General features: G+C 38.4%; 1 protein-coding gene across 7 annotated transcripts in view; it reads left to right on the top strand.

Moving 5' to 3' along the window:
- Positions 1–623: 623 nt before the first annotated feature.
- Positions 624–20,075, top strand: part of pard3bb (par-3 family cell polarity regulator beta b) — a 367,820-nt gene continuing 348,368 nt past the window's right edge. For 3 of the 7 annotated variants that reach the window (XM_022680244.2, XM_022680247.2, XM_022680246.2), the window contains exons 1-2: positions 625–1,023; positions 1,620–1,873. In XM_022680244.2, coding sequence (XP_022535965.2) covers positions 1,757–1,873 — 117 coding nt within the window. In that variant the 5' untranslated portion in view covers positions 625–1,023; positions 1,620–1,756. Of the gene's footprint in view, positions 1,024–1,600; positions 1,874–20,075 lie in introns of all 7 variants that reach the window. The other 4 variants (XM_022680248.2, XM_022680245.2, XM_022680242.2 and 1 more) reach the window with 3 other exon arrangements.

Here is a 20,075-nt window from a genome sequence, read left to right as displayed (position 1 = left end):
CATTTTATCCAGTAAAACCTCAAACTACAGATATCTGTATTTGTACTAGGTTCCAAGTATTGCTATTTATTTCTGTAACTTTTACTAGTGGAAACTCTTATTTATAATACTTCACTAGCAATAATATGAGAGTAACATCGCACCATATTGTATCGTATGCAATAATGACACTAAGCACATTCTAGTGGTTTGCTCAATTTTTTGTTAACAGAACATAAGGTAACAGAAATATACAGAAAAACTACAGAGGGAACTTAATTGTGGTCTTCCCATGATCCTCAGAAGAACCAGCTGATGTAACTTCCTGTTGAAGTGACTTGTAGAATATTTCAGATGTTTCAGATGGGGTAATGTGGTATGGTAACAGGACTGAGTGAACCCCAGGGACTAAAGTTGGATTTTAACTTTAATATTATGGATTTATTATGGAAATATATATATTTTTTATATATTTTCACACAACAATGCAAAAAACATTCACCTCTGAAGAATTGTAATAATTATATTTCATGTGAAAGTTTAGAGTTAAAGAGTGGGTAACATGCTTATTTTTTTTTGTTTTTTTATTAATGTTTAAATTACATATCGTTTACTAACGTATTTTAAACCCTTTCTATACTTCTATACCTGAGTAATAAATGTACTTGTAACGAATACTTTTCACCTTTAAAGAGCCTGTAGCTGGGAGGTTAGGTATGTTGAGCAGTAAACAGTGCGCTGGCCCTTTAACAAAAGTTCCAGTGCGTGGCCCTGCAGAGTTTAGGAGAAGAGTGCAGGACAGAGGAGAGAGCTGGAGCTGGAAGAGCTGAAGGGTTTCATCACAGACAACACTGACATTAATGAGTTTCACGATTGATGGAAGTCGTTTATAAGCGCCTGTTTGTGTGGGCACGGTGGAGCCGCTCTTCCCGTGGGTGAATAACAGGATGGCGAACGGTGCTTAGCAAGTTATAGACAACTCGGAGCTGAAACTGAGGTTTTACCGCTCTAACTCCAGCAGAGCGCCTCTGTCTTCTTCTCAAAGTAAGTGATTTGGGGGGGTTGAGTTGAGAACTGTGTAAATACTGTGTGAACTTAGGAGAAACACGAGTTTTACTGAAGTTACCTCTGTGTTCAGGTGTGAGCGGCTAACGGAAAGAAAGAAACTGTTAGTTAGCTTAGGTTAGCAAGCGTTAGCGTTAGTACACGAAGCCAGATAGAGAGAGGTAACGTTAGAGTTAGTTAGTTAGCTGAGGTAGCTAGCAAGCACGCTTAGCAGCAGTGCTAACTCTAGCCCTCTACCTATCCGTCTATACACCCACCCCTCTGTTAGCTGTAAGATAGCTGGAGAGCTTAAGTTTGCTAATTTGATAGCTAGTTAGGTTAGAAATTATAGCAGAAAAAATGCTAGAAGCACGTTAGCCAAACATTCATTCCCAGTGCAGTAACCTAGCAACCGCTAGCCTGTTCACACATCCCTGCCTGATATCACTGTGTTTTTTAAACTGTGTGAATAGATGAACAAAAACAGTTTTCAGCAGTATTAAGTTACTTTTTTGTCTTTCAGTCATACAAATAAACTGACTACAGTTTATACATTACATGTTCATGCTGTTAACAGGTCATGTTGTGCCCTGTAGCCCACCCAGGCCTCCTGAAGTCTGAAGAACATCTGTATGACTGCAGCTCCTCTGACTGTGGAAGAAGCACCTGTTGCTGTTGCTTCTGCTGCTCCTGGTGAACCAAACAGCCTATCTGGTGGATATATCTTACCAAGATGAAGGTTACAGTAACTTTTGGACGGACCGGTGTGGTCGTGCCATGCAAGGAAGGCTGGACAGTCCGGGACCTTATTCAGCAAGCCACACTAAGATACAGGAAACTACTTGAACAGGTAAGAAGTAGAGCTGGGAAAGAAATAAAGGCAATACACAATGTTTATGGCATAGTCTTTTGGTGATTACACCTTTCCATACCATCTCATGTCTATATCCATCCATCCATCCATCCATCCATCCAACCAATCAACCTAGATAGATAGATAGATAGATAGATAGATAGATAGATAGATGTGCTACTTAAGGCTTGAAAAATAATATATACAAGAAAAAATGAATATATACAAGAATATATAAATACAAAAACTATACAAAATATAAAAGTAACCTAACCATAGTGCACTAATACAGAACAAATAAGCTAAAAGCAAGAGCAGGTATCAGCAAGTGCGACAATACTGAATATAAACCTGTCCAAGTATTGTATTTAAGTTAAGTGTAAGAGACATATTTACGTTAAATATAGTGATATGTACAAGTGGGTCATTATTAAAAACATTTATATTTGCAAGAATATGTAAAAAGTAAAATCAGGCTGTTTTTTATATTTGTTGCCTTGTGCAGTGGGACCAATTTAATATTCATATATCATATATATATGATGAAGCAGTAGTCTTCGATACCTATAAAACACCTGTTTGCTATAAAACACCTGATTCCAATAATCAGCTTGTTATCAAAAGTCAAAATCTAAATGTAAGTTTGCTATATCTCCAGGCAGTCACAAGCTTATTTTTCATGCTATAGAGGATTAATGTAATGTTTTAACTCATACATCAGCAGTGCCAGCTTTTTAAAACAACTTCTGCTCAAATACTCCATCATGCATAACACAGTGATTCTTTCAGTTGTTTTCTAAGCACCACCTAAGTAAACAGGATCAGTGTTCTTTAAGCATTGATGATATCATCGATATCATATTGCTGATATGATAAAATCTTGTCATTTTTCCCATTTTGCTCTAGTAAGAAGTTATGTTTGTGCTGTGATGTTTTGTCTGTTACATGCTACATTATTTGCAACAATATGACAAAAGTATTGAGACACCTGCTTGTTTTGTGTCTTCTAAAGTCAAAGAGTAGTAGTTGATCCTGCTTTTATTGGAGTAACTGTCTCTACAGTCCAGGGAAAGCTTTCAACTAGATTTGGTGAGCATTCCTGAGAATCAAGATTTTGGATGATCACCTCCATGTCATCCCCAACTCTTTCCAAAAGTGGATGGAGTGCCATTCAAATGAAACACTTCCACTGCTCTACAGCTCTATACTAAGGGCATTTATATCCATCTAAAGTGACACCATTAGGTTCATGTTTACCTCCTGCAGACAGTTCTGTTCTATTAGTAATACTTCTCTACTAGTCTACCTATGAATATAGTATGGAAATATTGTAGAGGCATTTCATTTGTCCTTGGTGCAGTAGTGTAGCTGATAGAGCACATTGTGTCACTGGATGACTAAAACATCACGAGTTTGACCAAATGACCATGACACATTGGCTGTTTACTTTTTTTAGTCAAAAGACAATAGGAATTTAGCTGGAAACAAACCTAAAGTGTGCAAGACAGAAGCTGTGTTTTCAGTGTTGTAATATTGCTGAATATTTTAGGTGTGGATGGGAAATATTTAACAAAAAAAAATCTATGTAATTGGCTGTCAGATTATTTACATTTTGTGTAGTTAATCATGATTAATCACACTGCTGAATTGCATTGCTTGATTGCATATTTCAATTATTGACTGTGTCTCTATACACTCACATGCAAAAATGTGTAAAGTGTTACCTCAGGGGAAGGCTAGGGAATGCCCACGCCTGTGTAAGTTGTGAGTAAGTGATATTTTGTGAGTGAGTTTAAACACTGGACAGTGTACTCATGGCAAGGTAGCCTGAATTTAAATTTGGGTTCAATTGCTCCTGACGAGGCTGCATTTAACACAACACAAACCGTGCACCGTGCATGCCGACAGTGACCTGGCTAAACTGCTCGTGGACATGTACACATGTACAGTAAGCCTCTCCTTAGCTCAATAAGCAGTGGATGGGCCTATCTTTTAGAACTGCTAATAACGCAGAGCTGAACACGCTTGGAGCAGATTGCTAACTGCTAATTTTGTTTAGCTAACAGACACCTGCAGTTGTTTTTAAAAAACAGATACACAGTTATCTGAATTTTATTTTATTTAACTGGAATATTGGATAGATCTGATGTGATACAATATTGTGATACAGCACCCTGTCTGTGCTTTAGATGGCTGCACAGAGAAGACACATCAAAAATAAATATATAATGATAATATGTCATCAAATTTCAGCTCTTTAATCTGAGGTATGGTGATTCAGGTGTGTGTGCTTGTTCTATTCCGCTTACTCTACATTAGATGCAAATTTATAAGTACAGGCTGCTGACTCTCCAGAGCCATGACCCTTTGACTCCTCATCAGAGCTCTGGCCGTTGCTGCTCAAACTCTTATTGACTCCATTATTTAAATAGCACAGCAGCTCGAGAGGCACCCACTCTCCTCTGCTGTCTTATCCCTGTGGAATGAAGAAAAGGTGTGTATCTATCTCTCTCTCTCTCTCTCTCTCTCTCTCTCTCTCTTTCTCTCTTTTTCTTTCTCTCTCTCTCCCCCTGTTTATGCGTCAGGGCTGGGGTCTGGACCCTAATAACCGATTGGTGTCTCATCCTGCATCCCTGTAGGGGCACTGTGTGGAAATGAGATTGCAGATTGCCGCGAGAGTTACTCGGCCTGCAATATTCTGTGTTATTGCTCTGTCTTTAGAGGTGGCAATTTGACTGATGGGCAGACTTCCTGGCCCTGTGCGTTTTTGCTGATGCAGGTGTGTGACGCTTAAGCTGGGACCACTCTATTGCATCATGCCTCGCTCTGCAAGCTAATGTAATGCAGCCAGTGTGGAAAGTCCGTGCACTGTAACAATATTGCCCATGTATCTGGAAGAGGTTTGGGTGTGCTAGTGTTATACTCGTCCTAAATGACACATAATGGATGGGTGTGATGTATGAGAAGCCATTGGACATGGGTTTTAATACTCTAGCGCCCTTATATAGTGGTGCTGTTCTCAACACAGGCTCGTATCCGCTCTGTGTGTCCATCACCGTGTCATTGTGTGCACACACTTGTTTCTGAGAGTGTGTTATTTGTGCCGGCACTGTGCTATTGGCTGTTAGTCCCAGTGGACTTGGCGTGTGGGCTGGTGATGTACAGGCCGGACTTCAGCTCGATGAATGGAGCTGTTTGGAGGAGTGTGATTGGCCACTATCTCCTGGGCCCCATTTACAGGCCAGGGGAGCTGTTTGATACGAGCCTACACAGATTGCACTAAGACGTTCAGGGTCAGAGAGAGGATAACACACACACACACACACACACACACACACACACAGTTTTAGGCTGTACTCACACACCATCCAATTTGCAGTCTTTTGTGCCTCTATCCTCTTTAGTTCATGTTTGTTTCTTCATATTTTTTCTCCGTTTAGGCCTTTGATATTCATTCTTTGTCTTTTGTGATGGTCATACTACTTTCTTTATTATTTCTTTCTTTATTTATCTCTTTTTATTCATTTTTATGTTTTTCTTTCTTAACATAGAATAATTTTTTGGTATTCATTGTTTCTGGCTTTCTTTTCTTCTTTGGTATTTTCTTTTTGTCTTCCTCATTTTTCTTTATATCCTTTTATAACGTCTTTATCTTTCTTTCTTTGGTGTTCATTATTTCTGTCTTTCTTTTTCTTTTTTGATATTCTTTCTATTTGTCTACCTATTTTTTCTTATCCTTTTATTCCTTCTTTATCTTTCTTTTTTGGTTTTCTTTTTTTCATTCTTTTTTGATATTCTTTCTTTTTGTCTTATTTTTCTTGATATCCTTTCAGTACTTCTTTGTCTTTCATAGTTTTCTTGATATTGTGTCTTGATCTCTTTCCTCAATCTTTCTCTCTTTTTTTTCTTTTTAAATTTCTGTCCTCTTAAGCATTCTGGCTGTCTCTAAAGCATGCACACACTCCCTGCTTGCAAATAAAGCTTATGAATGGTAGCAGTGCAGTAGCAGTGTGTGATACAGCAGTGCAGTGGTGCTGCTAGTTTTGCATGTATTAACTTTGATAGGAAACATTTATACTGTGGTATGATCCATCAGTCCCGAGTGCACACACTATCGATCTTAAATGATCCATTGTTTTCATTACTGTTCCTGCTCCCCTGTGAGACAGTGTATGAATCAGAATATGAGCCGACTGCAACAAATGCCCCTCAGCCTTCTTCTGAAGTTTCATTAATACTGTTAATAATCATAATCTTACATTTATTCATGAAAGCTGGGAGACTGTAAAGATCATGTCACATGGTGTCATTCTTTTACATGTTTTTTTAACAAGAAGAAAAAAGACAGAATTCATTCGTCATACTGTTCTAATATACTGGATAAGGTATAGAGTACTATCCGTCTGGTTTAACACCTGACTAACTGCATGTCTGAACTGATGTACTTCTACCTTCTATTATATATTCATAATATGTTCCATTATAGTTACTTTTATTGTCTGAATTCTGATTGGATAGGAGTCCCCAGCTATTGTGACCCTCCCCACTTCTAACCTTAGGTCATCAATCAGAGTTAATGTACATTTACAGTAGATAAGAGAATCATCAGCATAATTTGTGATGAAGGTGTGAAAGGCAGTTGTATTTCCTTTTCCCAGTCCCTTTTCTTCTACTGTTGTTTAATAGATAAGGATAGCCTGCTTTCACTTTCTAAAATTATATAAATATATATGTTTATAATACATACATTCCTCAAATATATGAGAAATTCTTGCTTACGTTTTTTTTTTAGTTTTTACATAACTTAAAACCATTGTGTATGTAAGAAAAAAATTTGATTACTCACACTAGTTTGGTTAAACAAAAAGTGATTTTTCTCACACTGCAAACGAACCAAATAGTAATTCAGTCGATTAGTTTTGGTTGTGACTGTGTTTTCCAGCACTTTTTACTGCTATTGCGGTTCAGACCAAACTGAAAAGACTAAATGTTCGAACTAAACAATCTGTGTGAAAACATAAACATAAACATATTTAAATGTTGATTCTCTTTGTTATATACCATACTTTTGTGTAATTGAGTCATTCTAATGAGCTGTATTGTAGACGTATAAAAGTCTATATATTGCAGGTTGTAATATCACACATTGAGGTTCCTCCGCTCTACTCTGTGCATTGATTTGTTTTTATGTAGCATTTGAAAAGCTATTTTTATTTCAGCTTAAGCCAGTCCTTAAGCTTAAGCCCTTACCACAATACCTTATAAGCCTAGATGGCTTATTATCATCTTCCAATGATTATTCTTTTGCCATATCGTGTGTCCCAGCTGTTTAAGAGTAAGTGGTTTGCTATCTAAAGATTAGTCTGCTCTTAACGTTTTCATTTAGTCTTATTAAATCTCAGAGACCTGTAATTATACCATTATTTAATAATGAATCCTTCTCATCGCTAAATGTTTAGAAGCTTAGTGATTATGAGATAGGCTGCTTCATTTTAAATTGATTAACTGCATAATAAAGCAGGCTGGTCTTTATCTGGACATATCACACACAGGCGTAATGTTTCTGCCTCTCTTACTGGGCTCTGTTTGAGTTTGAGACGAGAACGCTTCAGTATGTGGCACAGTCTGACTTAGAGTCATCCTCCGTAGCCTGATTCTCTTCATTTGGTTTGGATTAGTGGTACAAGCAGTGTAATTGATCTTTTAGTGTTCTTGCTTTTGCTGTTTTACTGTTCTACAGCTTCTTAAGTTGTCCAAGTGGGCTGGCTGTGAATTAGAGACATTTGCGCCGGATGCTGATACAGGAAAGCCTCTGTATTGCTCTGTATTTCATGTTTGTGGACAGAGGGAGTTCTTAGCCTGGTGTCGGAGCTTACGGCAACTGTGCTGTGTGTTATCTTGCTGTGATGGAGTGCTGGGAAGTTGTTAATTACCAGATTTCATCCTCTGCTATTGAAGTCTCACCAGCTCAGAGTCTTTCATTTTTTTTGTTATGGTAATCGGAGACATTTTCCTGCAGCTGTGTAATTATGTATTTAATGTGATTCAGGATTAAAGTGAACTAAGCAGTGGCCTAGATTTAGTTGCACTAATCTTAACCCACTCTTTTAAATGGCATCTTTGCCTGTGTGTGCGAGTGCTATCACTTTAAAAGAGGAGAATTACTGCTTTGAGCCTTTGCTCTCTAATTTCTTGCGTGTGCATGTGTGTGCGTGTGTGTACTGTGACCCATGATTGCTTGTTTTGAAATATTCAGAGAGGTATTTCCAGTGACCTGGGCATGTCAGTCTCCTGCTGGATGCCTGTGATCTGCAGCCAGAGCTGTAAGGAATGTTCCAGGCTTGGTAACCCAGTGGAGTTGTTAAAGGGTGGTAACGCCTGAGAACTCTGTGTCTGCTAGCCATTGGCCTGGGGCATTAAATAAATACAGTGAGAAGGAGGAGGAGAGCAGAGGAAGGGGTAGAAGAACTAGAGTCACTTAGATTGAGATGGAGACCTTAGAAAGGGGAGGTAGAGGAAGTGCTGGGGAGTCGCTCAGGAAGTTATCAGACTGCGTAAAAAGAACCGTTTAATTACCCAGGCGAACGTAGGCCGGAGCTGTGCTGCTATTTTTTCATTATGTTCAGGAATGCCAGATGCCCGAGTGCTGAGCTGGCAGCCAAATGGGCTGATATCATCGAAACGCCTGGCCCACTGCCAGCTCAAAAAACAATTAGCATGCCTCCCCACAGAAAAGAAGTTGGTTAGCATCTGCTCGCGAGAGTTCCAAACAAGACACATGGTATCTGGAGAAAACTAGCCCACTGTTATCTGGACTTCAAACCAAGGGCTACTGCTGTTTAACAGTTAGCGATGTGAAGCGTTTTGGCAACAAAGTTGTCCCAAAGGAGCAAAGTGTGGTATTTGATAGGGATCCATGTCCACCATTGGCAGCATCCCCTCAGCTGCTGTTATCTTGTGGCTCCTGTACGGCTACACGTTGCTCTTTCCACAGTCGTCCTCTGAGGAACTCTTTAAAAACTTGGAGCTTGTTAATCAGGATTCAAAACAAACTGTTGTCTTCAGCACAGCTCTTTGTGTTTACCTCATAAACTCTAGGTTTAGGCTTGATACAAAAAGTTGTAGTTGATCATTTTGGTGTGATCTTAAAAAGTAAGGTTCTTAAATCGTTTGGGTGTGTGGTTCATGTAGGCTATGGAACGTTTTTTTTTCTAATTTTCCAATGTTTACAAAAATGATTGTTTTATTGCATTACGTCAAAAACTTACCTATGTACTAAACTCGTGAAGGTGACATGGACCAAATTAGTTGCTCTGGTTTAAATTAGTTATTGAGTTTGTAGACTTGCAGCATTTTGTTTTGTTTTCACAGGGAAAAATAGGGCGTCACTAGAGTATGTCGCAACAAACCATTTAAGATTTATTTTTTCTCAGTTTGTTGGTCAGACCTGATATAGCGGCTGGACCAGCTCATATTTATTTGCAGTTTAACAAGGAGCAGTGGCAGATATTCCTTGTTTTTTACATCTTTAGTAATTATCAGATCACAATCTAACCAAAAACACCTCCAGACCTCCTGACGTAGACCACCTCTTCTCTTTTTCAATCTTGTTGTTTTGGTCGACATGCTGCTAAACATCTGAAAATGCCGCAGAAAAGGGCAGATTATTTATGGTTCGTTTATCAGCTTTTTCACAATTATCTCCATTGAAAGTTTCGTGTAAGCAAAATGTGAAGTTGGTAAGCTACTCCAAGTAAAATGTTTCTTTGAAAATATTGGAGTTATTGCATTTCATGTAAAGTTCATATTAAGCATAATCATTGTTTGTGGTATTGTTTTGGTTTTATTTTAATGTAATCAGGAAAACAAGTTCTGTGTTGCTCAGCGAAATTGAACGAATCCTTGAGCCAATGTTTTCATAACTACATTTTGAAAAAAAAAAAAACATAGGTTTCACGTTTTTGGACACTATGCAACATGATCTGTCAGTCAGTATAGAAAAATACTAAAGCCCATGACTTCTGATTTCCTAGCAATCTTTCATCCGTTAGAAGTCTTGTTATGGTGCAAAAACCTCAAATAACCTGTTGTTTTTATTTGTTTTAAGTTTAAAGAAGCTACACTTAATTAAAAAGTTCTCTCTCAATTAAATAGCTTTCTGGAAGCCTCTGTTTGAGCCGAGCACCATTTTAGGGAGCTTAATTTTGTTCCTGAACCTAATGCACCGCCATAGTGGAGCAAGTTTTCCTCCTTTTTTTTTTTTTTTTAAACTAGAGTGTCTTGTGCTGTTAAATGGAATTTTGATATTTCCCTCTAATGAATCATATAACCAGTGAGGCATGACTCAGTATGACTGATGGAAATTGGAGAGGGAAGCACACTGTCAGTCAGGCGCTTCCCAGAAGCAGATTTAGCTGCTCTTGAGCCTCCTGTGAAATTGCATGAAATCCGGACATCATTTTTGGAACTGCGGGCTGGAATACTTAGCATAACTTGTAATCGAATATAATGGTGCTAAAGCAACTTGGATTGAACCCTGTTATATTGCTGCACTTGATCTTTAGATGGAAGTTATTTGCATGCTGGGGGAATGAACCTCAGCACATGCACTTGATATCCCTGTCTGTGACTAGGTGAACATTCTTATGAGGTTAGATCATGGAGTGAATAGACTATGGCGTACGCCTCAGGATATTGTGGTAGATGTCTCTAAAGAAATAGTGACAGTTCTTTTGTGTCTTTGGACCTGTATATATGTGTGTGTGTGTGTGTGTGTGTGTGTGTGTGTATGTGTGTTTGGGGGGGGATTACTTCCTAATGAGCAGCGAGAGCACTGGACCTTTTCAGTGTGCAGAGCTTGAGCTGGAACAGACCAGCCAGACGTGCTGTCTGAGAAGGATTCTTCCTGTTTCTGCTAGACTCATTTAACTACTGATTAAGGCTACACACACACAGCCTTGCAAATATTAATTTCATTTGTGTGTACCACATAAAGTATCTCATTTCATTCAGGCCATAATGCAGCTCATAACAGAAAATGAGGTGGGGGGAGAGAAATCACTATGTTTATTAAACTCAATTCAGATCAAAATTGGTATTTTCATATTTGACCAGAAAGTGCAGGGATGCAGTGCGAAGGTGGGAGATCGTTCTGGAGATGGACAGCGTCTCTTATTGCACCATTATCATCACCACCATCATCATCATCAACAGCATCATCACCACCACCACCATCATCATTGCTGTTTATGAGGGAGGTAATGATTTTAGGCTCCGTAATGGACCCCTGACATCTCTGACAAAGGCAGCAACACAAATACGGCCGGAGCCCCGCTGCTCGCTGCCATCAGCAGAAAATGACGAGCATACTGCAGATTTCCATCATTTCATTATATGCCTGCTCCTACACACATGCCCTCATTCACTTGTCATAGAGCAGGAAATGATCCTTATTGTGGCGTCCTGCATCCGTCTAATAGTCTCTCTACTGGCTGGCACATAGCTGTCATAGGCCAAATATCAGCCACCCCGTGCCCTCTGTATCACCTTTGTCTGCAGTGCCTCGCTCCATTACAGATTTATTCAACAGTCGTTGGTCTGTCTGAGTGAATCAGCTCTGGGTTAGCAGTCTGTGACATTTGTGGTGATGGGATGCTTTAAAAAAATACATTTAAACCCAATTTTCATCCTAATTTTAGTCATTTCCAATTCCCTGTCAGTAGTTAGGACTCCCCATCACGCAGTACCACCCCTGCTGGGAGGGTGAAGGCTAACACATTCTTCCACCTAGTCAAATGAAGTCGGCCAACTGCATCTTATCAAACTGCTGCAAATGCAATGTCACTAGATGGCTCTCTGGATGATCTTCTGATGATGAAGCTAATGCTTAGTGGTTACATCATACTGGAGCCCCTTATGTAATGCTTTTGTTCCATGTATGTCTGTTACATGGCTAGTCTTTTAGGAAAGGATGGACGTCATATTGGTTGGATTAGCTGACAGAAGTGATATTAGTCATTAGATGGTATACACTGTATGGACAGTAAGTATTGGGGCAAGTTCTGATTCATTGTTTCTTCATAACTGTCTCTACTGACCAGGAAAGGCCTTCTACTAGATTTTGCAGCATTTCCGTTAGCATTTGATTGCATTAAATTGCATTCAGTGACAAGAGTGTTATTGAGTTCATCATGTTGGATCATCACAACTTAGTGGCGCATCATCTCCTCAGGAAACAAAGTTCCACTGCGCCACAGCTTTTGCTCTGTGGTATCATTGAATCATGTTAATATAAAACTAATTAATAAAGATCTGCCTCTGTGAGCTTTACATATATTAAACTTTACATTTTACCCATGAAGACAAGTTTGTAGGATTGTTTTTTACTGGCTGTTCATTTTTAAGCAGTGCCAGATTTTTTAGACTATTATGCCCACTTAAAATCCCTTAATTATCCCAAAGTTACACCTTATAATCAGGTGCACCTTATGTATGAATTCTACCAGCCAGGTATTAAGGAGCAGGTATTAAAGCCACTCTGCTAAAGTACAGAGGAGTTTTAATGAAGTTTCTCCAGCACTAAGGCTGGGTGCAGCAGCATTAGCATTAGCTGCAGCGCTAGTTCTTTTGCTATATGAGTATTAGGGTTGTCACGATACCAAAATTTTGACTTCGATACCGATACCAACTGTAGTATCACGATTCTCGATACCAAAACGATACTTGGAAGAAAAAAAAAAACAATAAAAATATCTGAACATAAAATGTTTATTTTTGACTGAACTGGATTGAACACTGAACAATAGGTGCAAACGTTTTTATTCTAAAATGAAACATTTGAACAAAAAACAAGTTTCGTTATTATAACCTTAACTATAACATAATTATCTAAACACTTCCTAAAAACTAAAACTAAAACCAGAGGTAATGGTAGCCTGACTATGTGAACCTGACGGGCGGGCAGAAGTTAAGTTCTGAATAAGGAAAATAAAGAGACAAAAGAACATTACAATGTCATGTTCATTTTAACACTCACTGCTCCGTTTTATTTATCAACCGTTTACCGTTTTTAATAAGCAGTCGCTAGTAAATCTTAGTAAAGCTACAGACAGAGTGTATCTTGACTAACTCCACTAACCTGTCGACTTCTCAGCTCTTTGTAGAGATCAGGGTGCTTGTCTGCTATTATGTTAAATAACACTGTAACATAGAAGCATAGAACTATTATTTAATTAAAATGATTTTTAAGAACAGCTAAACACAGTGCTGCAGGTCAAACGCGGAGGCGTTCACGTGCGAGAGAGAGAAACAGAGAAAGAGACACAGCGAGAGTGAGAGTGAGAGAGATTTGCGTGTTCTGATGTGAGCTACTCACAGGTAAAGGTTCTCTTTTATCTCCTCGTGCTCATATTCTAGTCCCACACATAAGTCTGCAGCTCCCTCAGTGTTTTCTGTCGTATTTTGTGGCTAGCGCGAGCGCTTACAACTGACACCGCGGACCGCGAGGTGCCGCCGCGCTTGTGCCGAATCCGCTACTGAATCCGACTGAATCCGCTTCGCGGACAGAATCGGCACAACACCCCCCGCTGTACAACTGCGGGAGTGAAAACAGCGCTAATAAATAAAGTAGTTTAGTTTCACTTTCAGTTTTCGTTATTTTATTTAAAAATATAAATATAAATAAAAAACAGATGCCTACATCTCAGACTATTTTCCCACACTTCACTCCTCGCGCCCGTTTTGACCACAAGTCGCGGACGAGAGACATCTGTTATTTTAGCCGTCGCCATTCTACACTCGCTGCTGCTCTGCTGGCTTGCGCGTGAATCGATTCATTTGTTCAGAACACTAAGTTTATCTGAATCCTGCCACACCGACTGCTGCGGTGAGAATCAGTTTTCTTATGAACTGAATCAAATCGCGCCTACTAATTTGACTCATTTGAAGCTAGTGACTGGGCTATATACAGTATCGAAAGCATCGAACGCTAAAGAACCGAATCGTTTGTGATGACGTAGTATCGAAAAATAATCGAACCTTCGGTACACCGTGCAACTCTAATGAGTATATTAGACTGTAGTCTGTGTCTTTACCATGTTAAAACAAGCTACACGGGACAAACCGCTAGCTGACAGCGCCCTGGGTTACCAGAACACTCAGGGTTCCTCAGTCTAGCGCTATCAGACGGCCTTTATGTCCCGCTTAGACAAAAAATAAATAAATGAAAGCGCTTAAATGGTTTTTAGGAGAGACATCTGTGTAGATTAACATCCAGCGTTTTTTTTTTCTTTTTCATAGTCCGAAAAATACAGTATTCGGCTGTCATTTCAATCAGCCTAACTGAATGTGTGTCCAGAGTAAAGTCACATGCTTCTGAAATGTGAACTCTGATTTGGTTATTTTTAAATAAAGCACTGGAGCTGTATTGGTGCCAAATCTCCAAAAGTGACAGGACACAACAAACAGAAAAACCCATGACCACTTCCTGTGACTGACACATGAGAGCCAGGCCTCTGACAACACACAACATTTTACTGGTAAACTGCATTGTACAATCATTAACAGTGATGTTGAGTCTATGTACTGAACAGTGTGAAAGTGTGTTAATTTCCATTCAGAACTTTCAAATTAACTAATGGAAGTTGTGCCGTTGTGAGTTGATGGATAGAAGTACTTTTTAAGGCTTTTTAAATGAACTGCAGAACTTTGAATATAGACAGATGAAATGAGTTAATATTGATTATAGTTTTTAATAACTGGTAACCTAATGGTAGCTGTAAGGGGTGTGACAGTATTAAAGCAAGTTTGAATGTCCTAAACATTCTGAGACCATGCTGAGAGCACAGGCAGGGAAGGGAGGCGTGGCTTAAGGAGAAGGGTATGGTTGAATATGAAGCATTTGTCTGCTGGCAGAAAGGATATCAAATATAGAACTTTTAAACCTATTTTGCTAGCTTGGCTAAATAATTCAAGAACTTAACACATCCTCCCACCAGTTAAACATCTGTTACATCTCGTTCTGGCCTTTAAACTCATTTATTCCATTCAGTTTGATTGAAATGAGTGGATTTGTGGGATTTGTGCAGTCCTGTGGCCTCCATAGATAATTCTATGCTTATTTTTATTGGTCTTGATGGATATAATACTATTTGGACGTGAAGAGTTTTTTAAGAAATATTGCTAAAATTGTTAAAAAATAAATCATAAACCTTTCTAGTTAATTTGTCGGCCATGTAAAAAAAAATAATCCAATCTAAAAGACGTGTTCTGTTCTTCTGTTTTGTTATCACTCAGAATTGCATTATTTTGCAATGGTTGAAATGTAGCTGAAGGGTTGCCAAGTGTTCAGTTTCAGCACAAAAATTCAGATGTGGTCAGAAGAAAAAAGTTTTGAACATGCAATAGGTAAATACCATAATTCCTCCCCTAAAATGTGCTGACTTTAAGCAGATACATGCAGGTTCATCTTTAGTGGTGTGCAGCTGATTCTATGCCTTTGAACAAGGTACAGCACACAGTCTGAACGTAAAAGAAGTAATTTGGAAAGCCATACCCGTATCATACCTGATGCACATGTTTTTTAGATACAGACGAGTGGAGCTAGAGACAGTCTAGAGGTCTTAATAGATTTACCTGCTGCAGCTCCAGTTAACAACAGCCCGAGGCCGTGAACTTCTGGATAAAAGGTGGAATGGGCTTCAGTACAGTATTGCTTTAAAGCTTCCTGTATTTTCACTTAGAAAAAAAACATTAAATATCCTTTTTTTACTTCTCTTACTTATCATCTGTTATTAAATGTGCTTTTATGTATCAATCCCTTACTTGCTCTTTAACCTTAACTGGTCCTAATAATTTTATTTAGCATAAGGCAACACTTTAAGTGGCTGTGCTTCCTCCGATGCGAAGTCAGCAGAATTGCAGACCTTTTAAAGTGCTGGACTGAGTGTATACAGAAGTCTATAAATGCTGATTTAGCTATAAATGCTGATTTAGCGGACCAGCATATGCCTTAGGAATGAATCAAATTTGAAAGCCAGTTGCAAGATTTGTTAAAGCTTATGCTCACAGATTTTGAATTGATTGTGATTTTTCATTAAATAATTAATTAGGATTTTTTTTTATATATTACTGACCACACAGAGGCTAAGTATTTGTCCACCATGTCAAACGTGCGCCCTAAAGCTTAACCCAATCAAACGTTACTGACCTCACAGACTTTATTTTCATAATTACATATACCTAAAGGCTGAACAGACCTTTAACTGTCTGTGATATTTATTGTCTTGGTTACTCATCATGCTGAGCATGTCCTGTAGTTGCAGTGTGTTTTGAACAGTTTACAGAGCACCACAGTTGTAGATGAATTAGACTTTATTGTTGGTTTATGGACCTGCAACCAATTGTAGCGGCTGTACATAGGTCTGATCACAGCCTAGTTTAAAAGAAAAGAATTATCTCTTAAATATATTTTAAACCCCTAATAATTAAAGTGTTTGCAGCTGCTTTCCCAGCATTCATTGATGTTATCCACTGTTAAATTGTGCAGGGTCATCATATGGTTTAGTACAGGGTTTAACTGTAACTTATGTTCAGCTGGTGCTGCTGGCTGCTGGACTGCAGTGTCCTCTATCTGTATTTCATTTTAATTAAGGTAATTAAGCTATGGAAGCTATGGAAGTAGTGTTGAGACAAGTAATCTATAACAAGATTTGCTCAAACTGTTTGTTTTTATTGATTTTATTGATTTGATCCACTGTTGTATCCAGCACTGTGAAATTACTAGATTTACTCGTTCTGCTGAAGATGAGCTTGGAAAAAGGCAATTTGTTGTTTAAAAATGTTATTTTTTTTCGACATATCACAGATCTACAGAGGTATTACCCACAGTGAGTACTGATGAGTACTGAATTGGAAATAGTTATGTCTATTTAATAAACAAAAAATGACTGGAGAAAACATTTGCCACAGCCAATCACATCCAATTCTGCTCTTTTTTAGAGCCAGGCTTCATTGAATCCTGCAGTAAATCATGAGTGATTGTGTCTAAATCACAGTAGGAGTTGTTAGTAGTTAAATGGGCAGTGGCAGTTTTATCTGCAACAATAGTTTAGGTGTTTTTTTTCTGTTACTGATTGTATTTAGTAAAGTACATTTATAAAAGCTTGATTTGAAGTAAATGCAATTTGTTTGGTGAATTTGGCCTTTTCTGTAGACTAATTCATCTGTGGACTAAAGCTGTCAGAGGAAGGCGCCAGCCCAGAATAAATGGAAAAGCCACAGCAAACTCACCATAAAATGTATTTAAAGACAGACTGCAGACATTTTGTCTTAAAAAACAAAGAATGCGGCTTTGACTTTGTGTAACCTGCATTTACACAAGGGCACTAAGGAAAGGTTACATTAGACACTTTCCGTTATAATAGATTTGTAGTTTGGGGTATATGAAATGAAAGATGCCTGATATTCATGAAATTCAGTTTAACTTTCTAACTATACCGTATTTTTCGGACTGTAAGTGCACCTTATGTATGAATTTTACCAGTCAGGTTGTAAGGAGCAGTAAAGCCACTCAACTGAAACTCCTGTATAACTTTGTTCTTCAGTGTAGTTCTCCTGCATCAATTCTGGAGCAGTATTAGCATTAGCCGCTAACTATGCTAAGTGCTAGCTCTTTTGCCTTTAGAGGCAAAATTGAGTATTATTGACCTGCAGCCTGCTTCTAACCCCAGCTGGCACTGCTGGAGCAGAATTAGATTTAGCTGCTAACTTTTGACATTTCCTCCTGCGAGATTTGCCGTCATGCCAGACGGTGCCAGTTACAATCATTACCATCCACTGCCCTGTCTGCTGAGGGTGGAAATTCCATCTATAACATATTGCCAGTTCATACGCAATACTGTTGTTTGAGAAATGTTAAATGCATGTACATATGGCACCCACTGTCAAACCTTGCTTAAAAAAATATATATAACTTGCGTCACCTTGCTATGAGCACACTGGCTGATGGTAATCCTCACTCATAAGATAACACCTCACAAGCCATCCCCTGGGGGAACACAGTGACCCTAGCTTTTGTAACATTAGCAGAACCATATTTGGTGCTATGTACTGCCATTTTGTAATAGTTTTTTATATTTATTTTATTGTATTATGGTAAAGAACACTTTAAGCAGGAAAATAACCAAATTAGAAGCTAATTATATTGAATGTTTACTGATGTGTAAGAGTAAGAATAGTGTCTCCATCCTTACTACTCCAGGTTCAGCAGTTTAAGCGTTTAAGGTTGCTGTGCTGAACAGAAGGTTGGATGATATAGTATGCCTCCTTCTTGCAGACAGCAGCATTCTAATATTCTAATATTTCAGTGAGAGCTACTGTATGTCTGTTCTGATCAGTCAGTGATGGGTTGCAATGGTTTGTGTTGACTTTTATGCTGAATATATCCACAGTTGGGTGACTTTTAAGATGACCTTTAATAAGCAACAGCTGTCATTTATACAAGTCATGGAAACGGTCTTGGAAAGGTCCTGGAAAATGATATTTTAAAGAGTGGAGACCCTGATAAAGCAATTATACATTGATCACGTCTTCACTGCACCTTAGCATTCGTCCAGGTCATGAGTCGAGAGCTGTGCACTCTGGCAGAAGTTAGTTATGATCAAGTTAAGTTTATAATGGCCTAAGTCAGTAAAGAAAGTCACTGTGACCTGTGGTTGTGTGATTAAGGCAGAAATTATATTTGTATATTAAAATTGCTATTGCAATTAACCTCATCAGTGCATTTTATTTATACTCCGTGTTCAGAGCCCTGCATGAGGCTGCTCACTCTCCTTTCAATCCATGGTACAGTCAGACATTATAATTAGGACTGCTTGATTTTGATACAGAGACCATGCTCTAAGTGCATAGCATTAATTATTACCTTTTGCCTTGGACTAATTGTGGAGGGTGAACATTATGATTTCTGATAATGTAGTTTTAATTGTTAAGCCAGGCTGCTTTCTCCCTGCTGGAAGGACTTTGGAAAAGTAGAAATGCTGGAGCTGTGTTAGAGCAGCAGTTAGATGACGACTGAGTCTGAGTCAGATTGAAAGGATCATTATGAGCTTTTGTTCTATTTAAGTGTTTTTTTTATTTTTTTATTCTTTTTTCAACATGAATATTTTTGAACCTCATTTCAGTGCTATCAGTATCTGCTTAATAAGACTGTCGTTTTACTCTTTTATTCAAGAGAATTGATCTGAAATACAGTTTCTCTGTGTGGAAAAAGCCAGTAATCACCAGCTGTGGCATCTTGTGGAGTAAATTCCATTTGCAGCATCAGAACAGGTGCAAATGATTAGCCGATTTAGCTAAAAGGGTCTAGCTTTTATACATAAGGATAGAAACAGTAATCGGATCAGTAATATGACATAACATTTCTAGTAGATTAGAGCATGGAGGGCAGATCAAATGGGGTTGGGTGTAGAGCAGTGGCGGATGCTGGTCTTTCAAGGAGGGGAAGCTCAATTTCGGCCTACATCTTAACATATGTAGTTTTATTTATATGTAAATTCTACTCTCCCTGAGATTTTTTTTTGTAAACAAAAGGCATTATTTTCAAGTTTTCACTACACAACAAAAAGGTACCCATTCTTTACATTGAACAATTACATAAAAAAGACGCTATGACATGAATAAACATAAAATGATCAGTAAAAAAAACATTACGCAAAATCTTTAAAGTTGGTAAAGGAAAAAATGCAGGTAAATTTAGTTCCTTTTTGAACAGTTTTAATTTCCTTAAATAATCCCTTTATTAATTTAAATTATTTAAATTATTTTTAATGATAACACAATACTTACTACTGGCCCCTGTTCATTTAAGTCCTGAGATAGTTTCATCAAGAGGAATGGCCATCAGTACATTTTATTTGTTACAGCACTTCCAGTCAGCCAGCTCACTTTATCATACCAGAACAGCTGAAAATACCTTATACTTTTCCCCACCATTTGCACTAAATTAATCTGAGCAGTTGATCTGCCCTGCTGTTTAAATCTTAAGTTTTTCTTCGTAAGGAAGACTATCAAATGGCTTCTCCAAAACGGATTTTTACACTAAAAGATCGCTGATTTGCTCATTTCGCTGTCAATCAAAAAGGGACTCCGCCTCAGACAGATCATCCAATCATCATGCAGAAGCTGAGCGTCTGGGCCGGCC

This window comes from Astyanax mexicanus, chromosome 11 (genome assembly GCF_023375975.1).
Source record: "Astyanax mexicanus isolate ESR-SI-001 chromosome 11, AstMex3_surface, whole genome shotgun sequence".
NCBI lineage: Eukaryota > Metazoa > Chordata > Actinopteri > Characiformes > Acestrorhamphidae > Astyanax > Astyanax mexicanus.
This window is presented reverse-complemented; position numbering and strand designations above follow the sequence as displayed.